Here is a 22,712-nt window from a genome sequence, read left to right as displayed (position 1 = left end):
AATGACTTAATACGTTCTCTCCTTTCCACCTCCACCATCATTCTTCATGGCTTTAGTTAGCCACATAGATTATACATGCCAAACTCTGGCCTCTCAGCACGTATATTCTCTCTTTCAGCAATCTTACCCTCTACTCCAGGGGTCAACAGACTTTTTCTGTAAAGGGGTTTGTATTTTCAGTTTTCTGGACATGTCTTTGTTACAATTATTAAACAATGCAGTCCTAGCTTTATACCACCATAGATAATACATAAACAAATTGATGTGGCTATGTTCCAAACAAACAAACAAAAACTTTATTTACAAAAATGAATACTCTGAAAAGCTGTGTAGGGACTTAAAACAGATGAGTCGTGAGCCATGTGAATATCAGGGGAAAGAATTCCAGGCAGAGGAAACATCAAGTGCAAAGGCTCTGAGACAGGAGCTTGCCTGGAGTTCTCCAGAAACAGCAAGGATGCCAGTGAAGTTGGAGCACAGTGGACCAGGGACAAGCAGTAGGAAAGGTTAGGGGGATGAGGGTAGGGGAGAAAGGGACCTTTTAGGCCATGAATGGAGTTTGGGCTCTTACTCAGAGACAGTAAGTGGAGAGCCATTGGAGGATTCTGAACCGAAGGACAATAATCGGATTTAAGTTTTAACACAATTGTTCTGGCTGCTATGGTAAAGACAGTGAGAGGGCAGGGTAGAAACACAGAAATTAGATAGGAGGCTACTGGACTTGCCATAGATCAGGCTTCTAACTGGAGGAGATGAAAAGTGGTCAGATTTTCTCTGTATATGTATGTATATTCCATCTCGCCCTATTATATTTTGAAGGATTTGCTTTCAGATTAAATTTTGCTTTCACAGAAAGGGTCAAGAATTACGTTGGGGTTTTTATGAGCAACTGGAAAGATGGAAGACCATGGATGAAGCAGGTTTTAGGGGGAAGATCACGAGTTCTTTGAGCTTGTTTGGTTTGCGATGTCTGTGAGATAAGCAAATACACCATACATTTGAGATGTCTGACATTCATTATAACTTCCTTGATTTAATGATAAATAGACAATTATTCTTTACTTTAAAAACATCATTGACCTAGGCTGAACTAACTGTTCTCTTGAAGGCTTAGATAAAAATACATTAGGTGCCTGGTAGATGCAGACTGGTGCCTGCAGCTATATGCACTAGTAGTATTCATTATTCCAATGGCATCTAATTCATGAGCAAGTTCATAAATAACTCCCATGCTTTTCTCAGATTGTGAGCCTAACATCACAGAATGTATTTTTCATATACTTCTCTTGCATATATTATCCAGGAGAAATAAACTGATATTTTAAGTGCTTTCATCATAAAAATAGATATATAGAGACAAATGTTATTGGATAATATAATACTATAATACAATATGTCTACAAGCCAGTTACATTGTATTTCTTAACATGTATTAGGATTTTAAACTCACATATTTCCTGCTTATAGGACATATCAACTTTAGAAAAATGCGATAAATGAATTTTCAAAAAAGGAATTGAAACATGAGAGCATTTGGGCTAGTGAGTCTCTAGGGAAAATACAGTTGCAAGTGTTAAGATAATATGGTAGTAAGTTACAAAGAGAAGATGATCTAATAAGATTTTCCATTTACTATTCTCCAGGGGCTAGTGTTATAAAAGCAACTCATCTGCTCAGTTAATTTTTTGAAGAGCATATTTTTAATTTGGCAAGATAAATGTGCTATGTTTTCTCTCTAGTTGTTCATTAAAAACAATTCCAAAATAAAATGAAGTATGTTTTAAACTTTAACATGTTAGAGTGTTGAAGAGGGAAAACTCTTACACTTAAAGAATCATATTCAGCTTTGTATTGGTCATAACTGTATTGTTTGTTTTCCATACTGTTTATTAGCCATAATCATCCAGGAATGTAGAAATGTAAAAACTTAGAAAGGATGTTATAGGATCTTCTTAAAGGATCATCTAATCCAGTGCTTATCAAGTATTACTTATTGTGACCTAGAGTTTAAAAAATGTTTTATATCATGGCCCAGTGTATATTTTATATATGTGTGTGTCTGTGTGTGTGTACGACCCAAGCAAAAGTTTCAAAAAGCAATAGTTACCTTTAATGTGAAATATACTTCAACCTGTTTGATTTTATTCTTGTTATTTTTTATCTTCTTTAAAAATTGTTTCTTCTAGCCAGGAATGGCGGTGTTTGTGTAATCCCAGCTATTCTGGAGGCTGAGGTAGGAGGATTGCTTAAACCAGGCCAGCCTCAGCAACATAGCAAGACCCCATTTCAAATTAAGAACAAAAAAAATTGTTCTGTTTTTCCTTACAGAAGTAACAACTCTTCATCAGCAAGGGATTTGTCTTCTCAGGAATACCTTTACTTTTCCATATATTGTCTGTCTTCCCTTACTTCTCCCATACTCATCAAAATTTCTGATAAGGTTAAGAGAGTACAGTAAGATAGACCAAGACAGACGTCTCTCTTCTTTTTCGATTTTTTTTTTTTTTTTTTCTTTTTAAGACAGGGTATCACTGTGTTGCTCAGTCTGGAGTACGGTGGTGATTTCTTGGCTCACTGCAATCTCCGCCGCCCTGGTTCAAGCGATTCTCCTGCCTCAGCCTCATGAATAGCTGGGACTACAGGCATAAATTACCACACCCAGCCAATTTTTTGTAATTTTGGTAGAGATAGGGTCTCACCATGTTGCCCAGGCTGGTCTCAAACTCCTGACTTCAAGTGATCCGCCTGCCTCAGCCTCCCAAAGTGCTGGGATTACAGGCGTAAGCCACTGCACCTGGCCCTTTTTAAATATTCCTAATGGCTAAGGATATTGACGAGAGATCACTGACTAACTTGCAATACATAATGGAAGATAGAATTACAAAAACATGAGGAGGCAAGAAGAAAAGAAAGTTGGAATCACTGATCAAAATTCATAAAACAAATGATATGAATGTAAAACTTAAAGAGGGAAGGAAGATTTTTCTATATAAATGAGTATTATTTCAATACTCTTGAAATGAGTGTCAACTTTTCCAAGAAATGAAATTACCTTTTTAGAAAACAAAAAAAGCAGAATGGAATTATTCAATTAAAATATAAACAAGATAACCTCATTATTTTTCATAGAAAACAAAGAACGTTTCCAGATATTACTAAATCTATTATTTAATTTCCCCTTACATTTATGTTTTTATTAAAAATGAGCAGGACAAGGTATTACACGATTACCTATTTACTTTTATATTGTTTTAATCTTCTCTGAGCTTCTATATTTAGCCATTGATGACTTTTTTCTTTCTTTTTTTTTTTTTTTTTTTTTTGGAGACGGAGTCTTACTCTGTCGCCCAGGCTGGAGTGTAGTGGCCGGATCTCAGCTCACTGCAAGCTCCGCCTCCCGGGTTCACGCCATTCTCCTGCCTCAGCCTCCCGAGTAGCTGGGACTACAGGCGCCCACCACCTCGCCCGGCTAGTTTTTTGTATTTTTTAGTAGAGACGGGGTTTCACTGTGTTAGCCAGGATGGTCTCGATCTCCTGACCTCGTGATCCGCCCGTCTCGGCCTCCCAAAGTGCTGGGATTACAGGCTTGAGCCACCGCGCCCGGCCGACTTTTTTCTTTCAAGCAAAAGAACTGATTGTTCTTTCATGCTGTTTGTGGTGTCATGTGATCAGTGTGGTTGATTCCCATAGAGTCAACAGTTACTGATCATATCTCCCACTTTCTGATTTCTTTCCAGGTTGAAATTCTCCCAGGTAATAACTATTTTGACCCATCAGAAAACCAGCTGGATAATCTAGGCTTGTAATTAGTGCTGGCTTGTAATTAGTGCTGGCTTGTAAAAGGCATAATGATTTCTTCTAGTCAGTACTTAATGCTATTATACTAATCTGATCCTGTAGATATTGAAGATGATCTAAACTTGGCTTTTAATCTTGAATCAGGAGTCGGGTGAGGATTTGAGAATAAGGATGGAGACTATAGTCACCAGAGTTGATATGCTTTGAGTTTCAGGACTTATCTTGGGATCCAGTAACTTTCTTTGTGTACTTTTAGAATAGTTTTTAAAGTAATATAGATGGCATTCCCTATCAAGTTTTCATATAATAATTACATTTGATTATTTTAAAAAGTAGTTAATTAATATTCATTCCTATTCTTAAGTATAAGCAGTGAATTGCTTCGAAGTATAATTTAATGTTAGTTGATATTAAGTTTACAAGGTAGTTTTTTTTTTTGTCACTACCGGAAGAATATCTGAAATTTACTACAATTTTTCAATTTCTGATATAGAAGTTAATCTTAACTTTTGAGTAATGAATAATGACTTATTTGGCATTTATTAATGGGGCATATTGCTAAATAGCTTTTGAAAAATACATATCCTTTATGTAACTTTATGTGTTCAAATAGCTAAAATTAGAACAGACTGTGGCTTCTAAGCCTGACCAGTTCATTTGTTTGCCTTAGCCAGCTAATCAAACTCCCAAATTTTGTATGCTCAAATGTTGAAGTTTCTTGTTAAAACAAGTAAAAAGACAAAGTATAAATTCTATATAGGACTCTTGACCTTAATAACAGCATAAAAACGAATAGGTATCTATATCTGTCTATATTTCTATTCAGTGTTTTAAAAATGAACATCTCTATTTCAAAAAAAACAGCATATATTTTTCTAATGTACTCAAGTTAATATATTTTATACTGGGAAAATAAAAATCAAATGGTGTCATTTTGTTAATTATATTACTTGTGTTATAGGAAAGACATTTTAAAAAACCACATAGAGAGATTTGGCTTCACTTTTCTAGAAGTGTTAGTTTGATTTTGAACTTAGTTTTCAGTGCTTTTGTGTTTTCTATTTGAAAAGTTTTCTCTCTAGAAATGAGCAGCTTTGTCCTAAATAAAGCCAGGAGAAAAATGGTTGAGCTGAAATTTCTCTCCAGAGTGGTGTAATTTGACTGTTAAAATGTTCTAATACTAGTGTGTGTATGTTTTTATATTTTTAATGTAATATTGAGAAAAGTGTATATAGATATAAAATTAATAAATATATGTATATATTTATTATTTTTAATTTACAAATGAACTCAGTGTTGGATTCCCTCTTTTGGGGTAGACTTGGCATGTTCGATGGCCTAACTTGGCTAGTACTTGTTTTAGCTGTGAATTATAATTAACTACTGATGGGAATATAAAAAGGAACTGACTTACAAGCTGCCATTTTTGCATCCCAGTATGTGAACCAAATCCAACTACCTCAATCTTTGCAACATAGCAAAGCTAAAAATGCAAATTCTGCCTCATTAATAACCAGGACTATAGCTCAGAGCTGACAAACAATGATTATGAGGATATAATACAATCTGTTCTGTATGAATTACTCTATCAGTATTATGATAATATTGGCAGCATTGCCCTACCATGCTCACTTTTAGAATTTATACTAATTCTTCCTTATTTTCTGAGGTCAGACTCATTCTTTTTTTCTGCTAAATTTGCTTGTGATATTGAAAGACTTATTTGAGGACAGTGTGGTCAATCACACATTTCAGATTAAATCTTTTCTGTTTATTTATTCTATTGTTAGGTAATAATCCCCATCCCAGATTTAGTGGCCTAAAATAACATTAGTTTATTATTTGTAATAATTTTTATGAGTTGACTGGATTGAGTCAGATAGGTGCTCTACTCACATGGTGTAACTGAGGTCATTCATGCAGTTTCGTTCAGCTATGAGCTCTGCTAGTAATAAAATGTCAAAATTATCTCTCAACCTCGGAGGTTTCTCTCCATGTGGCCTCTTGTCTTTCAATCTAACCTGATCTTTTCTTTTAGCACAGCAAGTGGTTTTCAAGATTACAGCTCCAGTGTAGGAAACTTATTAAGGTTTTGTTTGCATCACACGTGCTACTCACTCAAAGCAAATCACATAACCAAGCCCAGAGGTAATGTGGGAGGGGACTGCACAAGGACATGAATAATGATAGACATAGTCCACTGGGGTCCACCAATGTAATTGACTGCCTCATCTCCATAATAAATTTTAGTGAAGAGCAACAGATAGTGAGTTTGGGTTGTGTAGCAGAGTAAGAATCAGTATAATTTGAACCAAATAATTTTTATATAAATAATTAACAACCTTGGTTTTATTTTGTGTGGGGGGTACTGTTAAGAAATGGAGGAAAGAGGAAGACTTTGTATCCTATCATCAGTCTTTTATGAAACATAATAAGTCTCTGTAAAATAATATATTCCTTTTCTTTTGACAGGAGTGTTTCTAACATGTGTCATCAAAATGGATAAGATGTACCTAATCACCGTTGACATAGCTTCTACTTGGAGTTTAATTTTCCTACTCTTTTCCCTCTTCTCCCTTGCCCATTCATTTCTACTTCCACCCCCCCCCCCCCCCCCCACACACCTTTTTGTCCATGCTATCATAATGTCCATGATGTGAAAGTGTTAATTTTTGGAAATGAAAAATAATTTAAATTTATGATATTTTGTATGTTGGGTAAGCTTTCAGATTCTTCAACTCACTAGCATTTTTGGTACATTAAATGTTCTATCAGATAAAACAGCTGAGTCACTGGCAATTCTCATATTCCTAATTTGAAGTGGAAAAATAACAATTTTCTGGGGCTTTAGGAACTGTATAGAGAGACAAATGTGGCTTCATATCCTAGACATCATCTAGCTACCTCTATACCCTCAAAATTATAGCATCACATTTTAAACCTACACTCAAAAGAGTTTTCTTTTTCTGTGGAAATTGTCTGTTACTTATTTGTTAAACTACTTTTCTTTCTTCAGTCACCATAATAATTTTTTTATTTCTTCTCTTTTGAATTTTTTTGAGTATTATTTTACCCTGACAAACCAGTTCATATGCCACCAGGTATTTGGCAAGTAGTTTGTTGACAGAAAGGTTTTAGGGAGCCCACCTAGTATTCTCAGTAAGAACAAGGTCTTTGGAATCATCCAGCTCTATATTTTGGTCCTAGCCTGGCCAATTACTGGCTGTTAACCTGGAAGTTTTCTCCACACCCCTAAGCCTATGAATGTTCATTTGTAAAAGCTTATGGCAAAGGGTCCTTGTGATGCTTGCGTATATTAAATAACTCTTGCACAAATTATTTGCATTGTGCCTGACAGTAAGAACTGTAAGTTTTATTTTATCTTTTAACCCCTTAAGTGAAATGAAGAATTAAAATAAATAGAAAACTTCTATCATATTTAAAATTTCTCAGATCATACAATGACCATGGCCTATTTGACCCTTTCTTTATGGAGCTAATATTTAGCTAGAAACTGCAATGGAATAATGCAAGCACATAGGACAGGAAGAGAAAGCAGCGATCCTGTGATCATTCAAATGTGATAATACACGCAGGAGAGAAAGAAAAAGAATTAGGCCATGGGTCAACTAACCTTTGGAACTATTTTTAGCCTCAGAAGCACTTTTATCCCCCTTGTAAATTCCATACTTAAAGTTCCATAATTTAAAATTCTATTCCAGATGAGAACTGTTGTGCTATTTCAGGTTGTGAAAATTCATTTATTCATATACATAATTTTACCTTTGAGCAAACTTCAAAAAGAATGACTGCCAAAATGTATTATAACCTGTTTTCTCAAATGTTTTTCTCATTATCGTTTTTAAAATTTCTCTCTAAAAAAGTCACAGGGACAACTGTAATTAGGCTAATTGTGCCCACTCATATATGCAGCTTATGGCAATAACAGAGCGGTCATAGAAAGAACGAGGTGCAGTATGCTTCAAAATGCAGCATCTGCAGTGCTGTCAAGGCCAGCCATGCCGTCAATCTTGAGCTAACAGCTGTGATGAACAGAATGTTATGTTATTCCCTTGGTGTGAAAATGAATTGACAATTATTTATAGGAAATAATTAATGTAACATTTGTAAAAGTAAACATGATTTTCAATCCTTGAGAAACTGTTAAAAAGGAAAAAAAGGATAGGAGATGAAAGATACTTTCGACCAACAGAAAAGGCTTGGAGATAAATAGATGATGTCTACAACTAAAAGATACTAAAAGTATCTTCCAGACTGTTTTAGACATACCATCAACTCGGAGAATAATAGTTGAAGAGTTAAACATTTTTAAAGGAAACAAACCCATCCTCACAATAATTGTAAACATGTGGAATGTCTCTGTGAAGACAACAGGACCTACTTTTGTTAATACAGTAAGTTAAAATCATGACACTTTCATGTAATTCTGTTTTTTCAGTTCATTATTTAAAATAAGAGAGTGGAAGGAGGTAGGGAGGGACATAAGGAAGGAAGGAAGGAATGAAGGAAGGAAATATATATATATTAATCCCAAGTAAACATGATGCTGATTTTTTTCTGCTACATCAGTAACATATTTATTCATAATCTCGTGTGGTCAAATGACTGGTTAGACTTATTAGAGATTATTTTGGAATTGTGTGATGCAAAAGAAGTAAACTTGGCTGAATGATTTGTCTCAAAACCTATCACATGTTAGCTGGTTAAGTGCTTTTATATCATATGTTTGATTATCAGGCTTCCATCTGAACAACTCCTGACTTCTTCAAAACATAATTTCTGAATGATGATATTTAGTATTAATTAGTATTAATAAGTGAATGGAAATAATTCTAAGAAAATGTTATTCCCAGGATAGACAGAAATTATTACTACTTCTCCAGTTGTACCTGAAATATCCTCCTCTGTTCAGCTGTACATCCCTTTGATCTGGACACCTGAGATCCCACTTGCACCTAAGGCTTTTACCTTCAGACAGTGGAAGAAAGTAATGATGATTTCCTCCTGGTCACATTATAGACTTTACTTTTCAGTTTAACTTTGATAACATGGGAACCCATCTTATTTTCCAGAATAATTGTATGAGTTCTTTAAGAAGCAATGCCATTATTTAAGTTCATTTGAATACATACTGTATGATAGCTGGTAAGTGAGGTATCTCTGAAACTGTGTCATTCAAGAAAACCAGTGAGCTATTGTCCATGGCCCAGCTTTCTTTACTGTGCTAAATGATCATTAGAAGATGCATCATCAAACCAAACTCTTTATTTTCTTCAGCAGCATAAGTTTAAGCAAAGCTAGCAGGCATCTCTGATATTGGCAACTTGAAGAATACCTTTCTCACCATTGAAGTGATGGAAGAATTGCTTATGTAGCAATCGTTTTATTTTATTTATATATATATATATATATATATATATGCATGTGTGTTATGTGTTTATATAATATATATAGCTATCGTTGGTGAAAATTTCTGTCCCAAACCTTCTGTAGTAAATGTTCAAAAACAATTTGATGAAAGACCATCTACTATGTGCCAGATCTCTGTGTGGGATGCAAGACTTATAAAATATGGTTCCTGTTTGGGAGTATTGATGATGAGACTCTATATACTGAAGAAGTGAAAGGTGTTAGAGGTAGTAAATAAAGATAAAATATGCTGCATGAATGACCTCAAGGGTGACACTGTGACAAATAAGGATGGCAGGGCAGGGGGGACTGCAGTGTGCTTACATTTCATGCATTTGAGGGCTAAGTAGAGAGTCTCAGACTGAACTGTTGGCTGCATTTCCAGTTGCCTACAGTATAGGCCTCCTCCTCATGTTAGTAACAATGGAAAATTCATATTTTATAAACTATAATCTATCTAGAGAGGGATTCAGAAAATATTTTAATAGGAGGCCAGGAATGAGATCCAAAGGGGATGGAATTAGATGATAAAGCACAGAGATTATGTTAAGTCTATGAGCTTGAGTGTTGAATGGGTACTAGAGTCTCCCTCTATAAATAATTTTAGTTTGTGTGATAACCTAAATGTTCTTATAAATTCACATTTTCCACGTGGTGGTCATCAGTGCATGGGAAACATAACAGTAGTAGAAATGTAGTAGAAAATCATTATTATTTTGTGGTGACTTTTGTAAAAGCAGTTGTGCCCTAAAACTTTTTTGCTTTCCCTGCCTTCTTTTGCTCCCAGTGAAGATCAAGTCACCACTTCAAGTGATTGGGATACATAGGAAGAATTCACTGGGGCTACCAGTGGTTGCAAGGTGGGAGGAGGAAGAGGAGCAGAAAGAATAACTGTTGGGTACTAGGCTTGGTACCTGGGCGACAAAATAATCTGTACGTCAACCCGCCGTGACATGAGTTTACCTATGTGGCAGACCTGCACATGTATACCTGAAGCTAAAATAAAAGTAAAAAATAAATAAATAAATAAGAAAAATTTACTATCGATGAAGGATAACTGGGATAAGGTGTGGGGCTTATGAACAAATAAATAGCAGACACAGCGGTATGTAATTCTACATGTATGATTTAGTTTAGAGTTATCAGTTAAAGTCTAGCTCACTGAAGTTTTTAAAGTGGTATTAATTTGAGGAACTAGTAGATTATTTTAGCAAAAGTTCAAGCTGTACATTTTGGGCTAATGACTTGGTAAATGGATTTGGCTGTCCTGAGTAAATAAGTAACATAACAAAAACTGTGTTTTGCCAGGTTGACCAGGGAGTGCCACCTAGAACTTCTTGAACAAAAGGGAGAACACAGGGAAACCATTTCCTAGACTTGGAATCATTCCTCTTAATGTCTATTGTAGTGACCAAGCATGAGTTGGTGAGGACTTGGACTAAGGTGATAGCAAAGGGAATGGCAAGGAAGTGAAAGAATTGCCAGAACCTCGTAACTTTGAGTATATGGACATGGACATATATTATAATGATCCTTAACATTTGTTTAGTATTCACCTGAAAATTTGTGGATTTATTTCTATCTCATTTAATCTCAACCATTTTATAAAGCATAGGTACTAATATCATTACAAGTTAAGCAGTTTTTTTTTTAAGATCACATAGTTACTAATTTTCAGAACCAGCACCCAAACCTTAGGTCTATCTGAACCCAAGCTATGTTGTAAAAGATACGGACGTATCAAAGGCTAAAATAAAATGTAATGCTAGTATTTCTAGCTAGGAGACATCTGCCCATGTGAAGTGGGGTTTAACATTGATCATTGGAATAGGTATAACACAATTTTCTTTTCTTATTTTTTTCAGTGCGACTTCATGATAGCATATCAGAGGAGGGCTTTCACTACTTGGTGTTTGATTTGTAAGTATATACTCTGTATTCATTATTTTTGCAATCTAATTGAGGACCGTTTTGAATTAATGATTTTTCTCATTGTACAGTCCAAATTACTGACTGCTACAATATTTTTTAATGTTCTTCAAGTAACATTCAACTCTAATTCTTTTGAAAAGAGTATACTACTCAGCATTGTTTTATTTAAAATTTAAATTAACCTTAATTTGAATTAACCTTAACCTAAGTGAAATAATTATATCTCTTTGTGTTGTCCATTGTGATGTTATGCGTGGTTCTCAGTTCTATCTTGTAGCACAAAAAATGACATGAGCAAAATTTTCCATTTAATTTTTACGAGTATGTATAATTTATTGTCTTAACGTAAAAAGAAGACTCAAGGAAGAAACTTGGATTACCAAAATTGATTTAAACTAATCAAGACTTTTAAAGTGAGGCGCCGTCAGTAAGAATGAAGGGAAAATAATGACTCTGGGCAGGGATATAGTAAAACAGGCCATACATATGGTTGGTAGGAGTTTAATAAGAACATACTTTCTGGAAATCAATTTGGTGCTACTGTGCTCATCAAAGGGAATAAAAATGTTTGTATCATTTGACTTGGACTTTGGAACAAAGTCCATGGAAAGTATACCCTAAATTCAGTTAAAATTTTATACTGAAAGATGTTCATTGCATCATCCTTTATAACGGGGGAGAAAAGAAAGAAACTAACTTAAGGATCCAATTATAGAGAAATAGCTACATAATTATAGTATATTCATATAATGGACTACTGTCTAGCATTTTAATGTGATGCCACAGAGTTTTGGGAAAGATTTAAAAAATTATTTCACATAATATGAGTTTGAAGCTAGGTTAATACTAGGTTTGGTTAATTCAGTACTTCAGTGATATCATTAAGAAACCACGTTCTTTCCATCTGTCTGTTTTTAGTAGTATGTGGGTTTGTCTTCATGTTTGCGTTCCCCTATGGTCTCAAGTTGACTGCCACATTTTCAGTTATCACAGTGACTTCCAGGCAGAAAAAGGGGAATCAAAATTCTGTTGCGTAAGTTTTTATTCATGGAGAAATCTTTCTCAAGAGCCTCTCAGAAGATATCTGTTCAAGAATCCTTAATTAGAACTGCTTCTCAAGCCCACACTAAACCAGGTATTTGTTAAGGGAATGAAATTACAACTGGCATTGACAAATCATAATTTAGTCTGTAGATCTGGTGAGGGAACTGGCCTCCTCTGAATCATGTAATACCCAGTCCAGAACTAAATTGTGATTTTGTTATTAAGAAAGAATGGGAGTTTTATCTATTGGGTAGTGTCACGCGTGTCCGTGTGAAGAGACCACCAAACAGGCTTTATGTGAGCAATAACGCTTTTTAGTCACCTAGGTGCAGGCGGACTGAATCCAAGAAAAGAGTCAGCAAAGGGAGATGGGGTGGGGCAGTTTTATAGGATTTGGGTGGGTAGTGGAAAATTACAGTCCAAGTGGATTTTTCTCTTGTGGGCAGGGACAGAGGTTACAAGATGCTCCCTGAGGAGCTTCTAATACTCATTGTCCAGCAGAAGGAATGTCACAGGGTCAATTGATCAGTTAGGGTGGGGCAGGAACAAATCACAATGGTGGAATATCATCAGTCAAGGCAGGACCTGGCTATTTTTACCTCTCCTGAAGTTCCTCAGTTGCTCCAGGCCATCTTGATGCATACCTGCAGGGTTGGGCTCAGAGGCCTGACAGGTAGGCAGCCAAGCATATCTGCCATATTTAGAATAGAGACTAAAGCTCTACTTTTGCACAATTCCTAGTGCACGGGCTCCTCTCCACAGTCCCAGTTCATCCATGGCTTGCTCCTGTGGCCGTAGTTTCATCTGGCTCTATGTTGTTCTAGTAGTCCTTCCTCTTCAGTCGTTTCTCACCTCTTGTTTTTACTTTTTCCATTGTTTTTTCTTCCTTTCCAATGTTTGAGCCCCTTCTTTTCTTGGGCTTTCTTTAGCCATTCTTTTAGGATAGGTATGCTAGCAACAAATTGTTAGTATTCCTTTTTCGAGCTTGTCTTGATTTCCCCTTTATTCCTGAATGACATTTTTGCCAGATATATAATTCCAGGTTGAGAGTTCTTTCAATGTTGTGTCACTTCGTTCTGGATTCCTTGGTTTTTGATGAGACATCTTTGTCATTCTAATTGTTTTTCCCCTAAAGATAAGGTATTATTTCTCTCTGGCTGCTTTAAAGTTTTTTGGTTTTTGTTTCTTTTGTTGTTGTTGTCTTTGATTTTTAGGTTTGTCTATGATGTATCTTGCTTGGCTTGGATTTCTTGGAATTTACTTATTTGGGGTTCACTCAGCCTCCTGAATGTTTACGTTTTTGTTTGGCAAATTTGAGAAACTTTTGGACGTTGTTTCTTTGAATACCTTTTTAGCCCCACCTTCTTTCTCCCTTCCTTTTGGAACTCTGATGACTGAATGTTGGATCTTTTGTTAGAGTCTAAGAGGTCCCTGAGGCTTTTTGTTGTCGTTTTCCCCTAGTCTATCGTCTTTCTGTTGTTTAGTTTGGATAATTTATTATTGTTCTGTCTTCAAGTCTGATTGTCTAATTCTTTCCTCTGGTTTTTTGTTTTGTTTTGTTTTTCTAAGACAGAGTCTCACTGTGTCGCCCAGGCTGGAGTGCATTGGCACGATCTCTGCATACTGCAAGCTCCGCCTCCCAGATTCAAGCGATTTTCCTGCTTCAGCCTTCTGAGTAGCTGGGATTACAGGCGCACGCCACCACGCCCGGCAAATTTTTTTGTATTTTTAGTAGAGACGGGGTTTCACCATGTTGATCAGGCTGGTCTCCCAAAGTACTGCCTCCCAAAGTGCTGGGATTACAGGCATGAGCCACTGTGCCCGTCCCATCCATTGAGTTTTTTATGTCAGTTATATTTTTCATTTCTGCAGTTTTCTTTCCTTCTTTATAGTCTCTATTTCTTTGCCAAGATTCCCTTTTGTTTGTTTGTTTCAAGTGTGTTCATAAGTGCTCTCTGAAGCAATTTTTTTATTATGGCTGATTAAAAATCCGTATCAGATAATTCTGACAGCATTGTTATCTTGGTGTTGCTGCCTGTTGATTATCTTCTCATTCAAATTGAGATTTTCCTGGTTCTTGATACAATAAGTGAATTTTGGATTATATCCTGAACATTTGGGGTATTATTTTATAAGACTTTGGATTTCATTAACTATTCTCTTCAGCAGGCCTTCTCTGATACCAGAATAAGCAGGTGCCGTCTTATTACTGACTGGTGGGGGCTGTAGTCCAAGTTCCCCCCACAGCCTCCACTGACATGCCTGGGTGGTGTTTCCTTACTGCTGGGTGAAGTTATTGGAACACAGGAATTTTTGTTTTTCTATATTTAGTGGGAGAAATACACCTACCGCATATTTTTTAAAGCATCAGACCTGTTGTTATTTCTCAATAGATTTAATTTGTCAGATCTCCTTTGCTTTGCAGATCAAGGTATGGTATTGTAAACTGAGATATGTCCTTCATACTGTGATGGATGTTGGAATAAAAAACACTTGTTAGTTCTCGTTACTTAAGTAATAATATTCTGAACTGAGTTTGATCACAACTCGGTCAGGGAGGAAATACTTTTTTCTATCCTGTTAGGTTCAGTGCCTGGGGCATGAGAATTAAACTAACAAGAGAGAGATTAACAAGAGACAAGGCATATAATTTTTATTAATATTTATGTGCATGGGAGTTCACAGAAAATAAGTGAAACTCAAAGAAGCAGTCAGGCTCAGGCTTTTATACCCCTTTAACAAAGGAAAGAGAATTTGGGCTTCAAGGGATAATGGAGAATTGACTTATGGAAAAGTGACTAGTAAATATATGAAGGAACTAATGGAAGATAAGGTTTATTTTAGTAAGATCTGTTTCGGCAAATTCATCTGCTGTCGACTCCCTGTCTTCTATGGTGATTCAATCTTTCTCACTGGTGTTGGGGAAAGAGAGCATCTTCCTTAAAGGGAAATTTATGCCCTGCTTTTAGGCAGATAAGGGAGGGCAGATAATTCTCTCTATATCTGTTGATTCTCACTTAGCTTTAGCTCAAAATAATCCTTATGCCAAAGTGGCATATTTGGGGGTGATATATTTTGATCTCCTTCTGCTGCAAGAAGCACTTCAGTGTTAGGTCAAAACCTTCTATGCCAGTTTTCCACAGTCATCAAGTTATTTATATCTGCATTTTAAAATTTATAGCTTCTGTATTCCTTATTAAATTAAGGGCGTGATGAGAATCACATAGTTTATTTTTTCTTGTATCATTTTTTAGAAATTCGGCACAATAATTGGTGAAGAACATAAAGAAAGCAGTTCACTTGAAAACACAGTAAGATTTTTAACTAAAGTGGATTATGTCTTTAGCAATGATATTTGTTTGGGTTACTAATGTCTCTGAAACCAAAGTGAAGAAGGTGAAAGTTTACATACAAACCATAGTAACTTGAAATATGCTGCAATAGGCAACTGAACTTCTGCTTCTAGAATGAAGGGCTCAAATTCTTGCAATTGTTCTTTAGTATTTAAAATTTAAGAGGAGCATTATCAGCAGTTATCCTGAAAATGATCTACTAGTAAATGAGATTAATAAACTAGTTAAACACAATCCAATGAAGCATCCAGCATTAGAAAAATTGAAAAACAATGGTTAAAACTATACATTTTCAATAACTGAAAAGAAAGCATAACAGATATAAGTATCTAATTTCTCAAAATTGTATGATCATTGCAGCAATAATCTATGAAAAGGAAAAGTAAGCAGCTTTAGAAAAATGCACATTTTAAATATAGTTCAGAAATATACATTGGTATCTTAAAGATATCAATGAAATACTCTTCAGAAAAATTAGAGCCACTTACTCAATGAGTTCTGAGATAAAATAACTACTTGAATTCCCAAAGAAGGAATATTCCTTGTGTTTCTCCTTTTGATGGTAGTTTTGGCAGTGTGGTACTTGTACGTATTTCCTGTGGAATGTTAGCTATTCAGAATCTAATGGAAGTTCTATTTTTATAGGTGCATTGAGTCTTCTTCTAATGAAATGATTTTTGCTTTCTAAAAATCAAAACAAAGGAGAACGTGAGTTCTATGGAAACATTTTCTTCCTTTTTTTTTTTTTTTTCTTTTTAAATTTTATTTTATTATAGAGATGGGGTCTTGCTATCTTGCCCAGGCTGGTCTCAAACTTCTGGTCTCAAGCTATCCTCCCTCCTCAGCCTCCCCAAGTGCTCAGACACAAGTCTGAGCTACCATGCCCAGCCTCTTCTTGCTATTTTTAATTTATATATTTTTATTCAGATATCTAGCCATTTTTAACTATAAGGCATTAGTAGTCTTTTTTGCAGATAGACTCAGGAATGAGTTCAGGAAAGGCTTTTATGAAAGCAAAGTCATCTTCACAGCAAATAATGAACTGCCCTGATTTTTTTCAAATAATCCTTTCCAGAATTTGTGCGTAGCATGGTTTCTAGGCACACCTCAGCAGCTGTGGAGAACAAGGAGGGCTAAGTTCATAGAGGTGTGAATCTATCTAAGATAAGATGAGAAAGATAAGAGAAACGGAGCTAGATTGTAGTCCCTAAGGGAGAGGCCTTCAGGCAGAGACTTCAGCCTTCAGGCGGAGACTTGGGCCTTAAGCAGATAAGGCAGATCACAGATCAAGTTCGTTTCTAGGGCTGATGGCAAATAAGGCTTTAACATGGGCAGTCACTTGAGCATATGTATTGGCATTGAAAAATTGTTTTCTCTCTACCCGTTCTAGGTTCATTGGCTGGGACCCCCAAATTAGACTGACAGGAGACAAATTAAGAAAAAATAAAACCCAGAAGTTTATTAACCTGTGTATTATATGTTCACATGGAAGCACTCAGAGATGAGTAACTCAAAGGGGTGGTTAGAACTTTGGCTTATATATCATCTTAAAGGAACAATAAATTCTTAGATAAGAGACAAAACAAAGGAAAAGGACTTTGAGTCTATAGGAACAGCAAATTGTGTGAAGGTAAATAGATGAGGATCATTAATTACAGATAATGGCTAGTTGTAGTAAAGTTTCTTATGCGGATTCCTCTGGTGCAGTCTCCAGGCTCAGGCTCTAGGTTGTCACTAACTTCTACCCTCCCTGGAGACAGGGCAGGAAAGAAAACTCTATAAATGTATGTCCTACTTTTAGGTAAATAGAGGGAAAGCAAAGAGCTTTATCCGTATCTGCTTCTTCGCAATTGCCTTCATCAAAAAATAATTTTTACAAGTGGCATACTTTGGAGTGACATATTTTGTTACCCTTCATTAATGACATATTTCAGGAACTGTATATCAGAGAAAGTCAGTATTATGTGTTTGTTGAGTGAATACTTGTTCAAGAGACCAAAAAAAAAAAAAATCAATAATTACAGTATAGTACAACGTTTGCCATGATAAGACAGCTTCAAGCAAAGATGGTCTTAGTTTAGAGATAGCTTAACCCAGTTAGAAGTCACTGAAGTAAGGTGTTGGGAGGAATAAAAAAAAGAACTAAAATAGTGTAATCCCTTTGAAAATACTTTATAGAACATAGCTGAGTCTACAAATTTTGTTTCAAGATCATAATTTGTATTTAAGAAGCAGGCTAGGCACAGTGGCCCACACCTCTAATCACAAGTGCTTTGGGAGGCTGAGGCAGGAGATCGCTTGAGCCCAGGAGTTCAAGACCAGCCTGGGCAACATAGCAAGATTCTTGGTCTACAAAAAAATTTTAAAAATCAGTCTATGGTGATAGCAGATGCATGAAGTCCTAGCTACTAGGGCGGCTGAAGCGGAAAATCACTTGAGCCCAGAAGTTCGAGGCTGTAGTGAGCTGTGATCATGCCACTGCACTCTAGGTGACAGAGCAAGAACCTGACTTAAAAAATGAAAAAAAAGAAGAAGAAGAAACAGTTAATCTACATAAAATGCATGATATTTTAAATAGCACACCCTGATGCTATAAATATACTTATTTCTTGTTTGTTTTTGGAAAATGGAATTTTGTTTGAATCAAAACATCTGGGCTATTTTAAAATGAAATTTAATGTTCATTACAGTGAAAACCAATGAATCTAGAATTTTAGTATTTCTCATATGGTAAAAATACTGGTTTCCCAGTAGTTATACTAAACAATTTTAGTGTTTTTGTTTTTGTTTTTTTTCTCTTGAAAGGACACATCCAAATAGTGTTCCTTTTATTGAAAAATTAATAAAACAATTAATGATTTTATTATTTTTTTAAGGAAGAACACTTTAAATGCTTATGACATTCTGTCCTTTTAATAGAAAGGGATGCTTTGTCATATACTTTTGATTCTATTCTGAGTGGAAGGCAAAAATACACGATTAACTTCTCTCTATTATGGTGCTCCACAGTGGCAAACTAAATCCTTCTACCCATGAATCATGTTTCCTTTATGTTGGTGAAAACTTTCAGTTTTTGTGGGATAAGATATAAACTTGTCTGCTGAAGGCTGTTTAGTTACAACCTACAGAAGGAGGTAGGTTCTTTGTGATAAATACTATTTGATATCAGAATTTTTGTCAGGGATAATTGTCATAAATTCAAGAGGGCCTATTTCTATTTTATTTGTTCACCTTCGTAATATTATTCTTTGATGAGAATAAGGATTTCTTCTTAATATGTCTGTACCATCACTTTAATTTTGTGGCTCATGCTTGTAACCCCAACACTTCAGGAGGCCAGAGCAGGAGGATTGCTTAAGCCTAGGACTTAAAAATCAGCCTGAGTAACATAGTGAGTTCTCATCTCTACAAAAACATTTTTACAAAGTAGCCAGTGTGGTGGCATGCACCTGTAGTCCCAGCTACTTGAGAGGTTGAGGTAAGAGAATCACTTGAGCCCGGTTCATCAAGGCTACAGTGAGACAAGATTATGCCACTGCATCCTAGTTGACAGAGCAAGACCCTGTCTCAATTTAAAATAATAATGGTAATTATTATTATTATTGCACTTTTTAATATAAATCTGGATTTTTTGGTGTTATATCACTTCCCACATTTATTATAATTCATCTTCATGAAGTTAGAGAAAATATTGTGGAATATAGGACTTTTTGACTTTGACAATTCTTTTTAAACTTTTAATAAGCTTTATATTTTAGACCAATTTTAAGTTTACAGCAAAAATGAGTGGAAATACAGAAAGTTCCCATATACCCTTATGTCTACAAGTGCACAACCTCCTTTACTATCAAAATCCCCGCACAACATTAGTACATTAATTATAGTAGTACATTGTACTACTGTTTAAACCTACTTTGGTACATGATTATCACCTAGAGTCCATAATTTAAGCTAGAGTTCGCTCTTGGTGTTTTACATTGTATGGGTTTTTAAAAATGTGTAGTGTTCTGTAACCACAATTGTAGGATCATGCAGAATAGTTGCATTACCCTAAAAATTTTCTGTCCTCTGCCTGTTCTGTCCTCCTTACCCCCTGACTTCTGGCAACCACTAAACTTTTACAGTCTCCATAGCTTTACCTTTTCCAGAATGTCATATAGTTAGAATCACACAGTATATAACCTTTTAGATTGATTTATTTCACTTAGTAATAAAGTCAGCCCTGGAACAACATGGATTTGAACTGCACAGGTCCACTTATACATGGATTTTCTTCCACCTTTGTCACTCCTGAGACAGCAAGACCAACTTCTCTTCTTCCTCCTCCTCCTCTTCAGTTTTCTCAATGTGAAGATGATGAGGATGAAGACCTTTATGATGATCCACTTTCACTTAATGAGTGTCAATTTATTATCTCTTCCTTATGATTTTCTTAATAACATTTTCTTTTCTCCAACTTACTTTATTTTAAGAATACAGTATATAATATGTGTAACATACAAAATATGTGTTTATCAACTCTGTTATCCTTCAGGCTTCCAGTCAACAGTAGGCTATTAGTAGTTAAATTTGTGGGGAATCAAAAGTTATGCAAGGGTTTTCAACTGTTGGGGAGTTGGTACTCCAACCCTCATGTTGTTCAAGAATCAACTGTACACATTTATGTTTCTTCTGTTTATTTTTATGTCCTTATAGCTTATTTCCTTTTATCGTGGAATAATATTTCATTGTCTGGACATACCAGAGTTTATTGACTCACCCAATGAAGGACATCTTGGCTGCTTTCAAATTTTGGCAATTATGAATAAAGCTGCTATAAACATCCATGTGTGGGTTTTTGCATGGACATAAGTTTTCAAATCCTTTGGGTAAATACCTAAATGTGCTGCTGATGAATCATGTTGTAAGTGTATATTTAGTTTTCTAAAACACTGCCAGTATTCTTAAGTGGCTATAACATTTTGCATTCACACCATCAATGAATGAGAGTTCCTGTTGCTCCATACTGTCTCCATAGCTTTACCTTTGTAAGAATTCTCACCAGCATTTGGTGTTATCAGTGCTCTTGATATTGGCCATTTTAATAGGTGTGTAGTGATCTTCCATTGTTATAATTTGAAATTTGCTAATGGCATACAATGATTAACGTCTTCTCATATGCTCGCTTATCATCTGCATATCTTCTATGGTGAGGTATCTCTTCAGGTTTTTATCCCTTTTTTATTTGATAGTTCATTTTCATATTAAGCTTTGAGAATTATTTGTATATTCCCAGCACTTCAAGAGGCTGAGGCGGGCAGACCACTTGAGTCAAGAGTTTTGAGACCAGCCTGGCCAACATGGTGAAACCCCATCTCTACTAAAAGTACAAAAATTACTCAGGCATGGTGGTGCATGCTTGTAATCCCACCTACTCGAGAGGCTTGAACCTAGGAGGCAGAGGTTGCAGTGAGCCAAGATCATACTACTATACTACAGCTTGGGTGACAGAGTGGCACTCCATCTCAAAACAAACAAACAAAAAAGAGTTATTTGTATATTTTGGTTAACAAAAGCTTTATCAGATGTGTGTTTTGGAAATATTTTCTTTAAGACCGTGGCTTATTCTCTCAACATTGTCATTTGTAGAGTGGAAATTTTTAAGTTTAATGAAGTTTAGCTTATCAATTTGTTTCTTTCATGGATTATGTGTTTTGTCTTATATCTAAAAAGTCATCAGCATACCCAAGATCATCTAAATATTCTCCTGTGTTTTCTGGGAAGTTCTAGAGTTTTGTGTTTTACATAAAACATAGGTGTGTGATCTATTTTGAGTTAGTTTTGGGGAAGAGTATAAGGTGTGTGTCTGGATTCATTTTTTTTAATGTGAGTATTCAGTTGTTTCAGCAACATTTATTAAAGAATGTTTTTGTTTTTTTGTTTTTTTTTTCCCAGTGTATTGCCTTTGCTCTTTTATCAAAGATCAGTTGATTATACTTGTGTGAGTGTATTTCTATACTCAAAGATCTGTTCTGTACCATTGATCTCTTTGTCTGTTCTTTTGCCAGTAGCACAGTGTCTTGATTGCTGTAGCTTTATGGTAAGTCTCGATGTTGAGTAGTGTCAGTCTTCTTTGTTCTTTTCCTTCAATATTCTCTTGGCTATTCTGGGTCTTTTTTCTTTTCATATGAACTTTAAAATTGGTTAGTATTTATCAAAAAATAACTTGCTGAGATTTTGATTGGGATTTCATTGAATCTGTAGAACAGTTGTGTGTGTTCTGATTGCCCCCACTGACTGGCCATTCCCCTATTCTTTCCCCTTCCTCAGGCCTTCCTATTCCCTGAGACACAAAGATACTGAAATTAAACCAATAAATAACTTTTCACTGGCCTCTAAGTGCTCAAGTGAAAGGAAGGGTCACACATCTCTCATTTTAAATCAAAACCTAGAAAGAATTAAGGTTTGTGAGGAAGGGATATCAACAGCAGAGATATGCTGAAAGCTAGACCTCTGTACCAGTTAGCTGAGTTGTGTATGCAAAGGAAAAGTTCTTGAAGGAAATTGCGAGTGCTGTTCCATTTAGCAAACAAATGATAAGACAGAGAAACAGCCTTATTGCTAATATGGAGAAAGCTTTATTGGTCCAGATAGATGATCAAACCAGTTATAACATTTCCTTAAGCCAAAGCCTAATCCAGAACAAGGCCCTACCTTTCTTCAAATCTTTGAAGGCTGAGAGAGGTGAGGAAGCTGCAGAAGAATAGAAGGAAGCTAGCAGAGGTTGTTACATGAGGTTTAAGGAAAGAAGTCATCTCCATAACAAAAAAGTGCAATGTGAAGCAGCAAGTGCTGATGGTGAAGCCACAGTAACTTATCCAGAAGATCTAGCTAAGATAAATGATAAAGGTTTGTGCACTAAACAACAGATTTTCAATGTAGATGAAACAGTCTTCTATTAGAAGAAGATGCCATCTAGGACTTTCATAGCTTGAGACAAGAAGTTTTAAAGGGCAGCTTTAAAGAACAGGTTAACTTTCTCATGAGGGATTAATGCACATGATGACTTTAAGAATACGTGAATGCTCATTTACCTTCCAAAAATTCTAGGACCCTTAAGGTAGATGCTAAATATACTCTGCCTGTACTCAATAAATGTAACAACAAAGCCTAGAT

At 35.6% G+C, this 22,712-nt stretch overlaps 1 protein-coding gene across 30 annotated transcripts in view; it reads left to right on the top strand.

The window, feature by feature from the left end:
* Window positions 1-22,712, top strand: part of CAMK2D (calcium/calmodulin dependent protein kinase II delta) — a 305,686-nt gene that overhangs the window by 135,961 nt on the left and 147,013 nt on the right. For all 30 annotated transcript variants that reach the window (XM_025384885.1, XM_025384876.1, XM_025384874.1 and 27 more), the window contains one exon: window positions 11,094-11,148. Coding sequence is in view for 28 of the 30 variants with exons in the window: in XM_025384876.1 (XP_025240661.1) it covers window positions 11,094-11,148 (55 nt within the window). In the remaining 2 variants the exon portion in view is untranslated. The remainder of the gene's footprint in view (window positions 1-11,093; window positions 11,149-22,712) is intronic.

This window comes from Theropithecus gelada, chromosome 5 (genome assembly GCF_003255815.1).
Source record: "Theropithecus gelada isolate Dixy chromosome 5, Tgel_1.0, whole genome shotgun sequence".
NCBI lineage: Eukaryota > Metazoa > Chordata > Mammalia > Primates > Cercopithecidae > Theropithecus > Theropithecus gelada.
The sequence above is the reverse complement of the archived record's forward strand: the minus strand, read 5'-3'. Positions and strand labels throughout refer to the sequence as shown.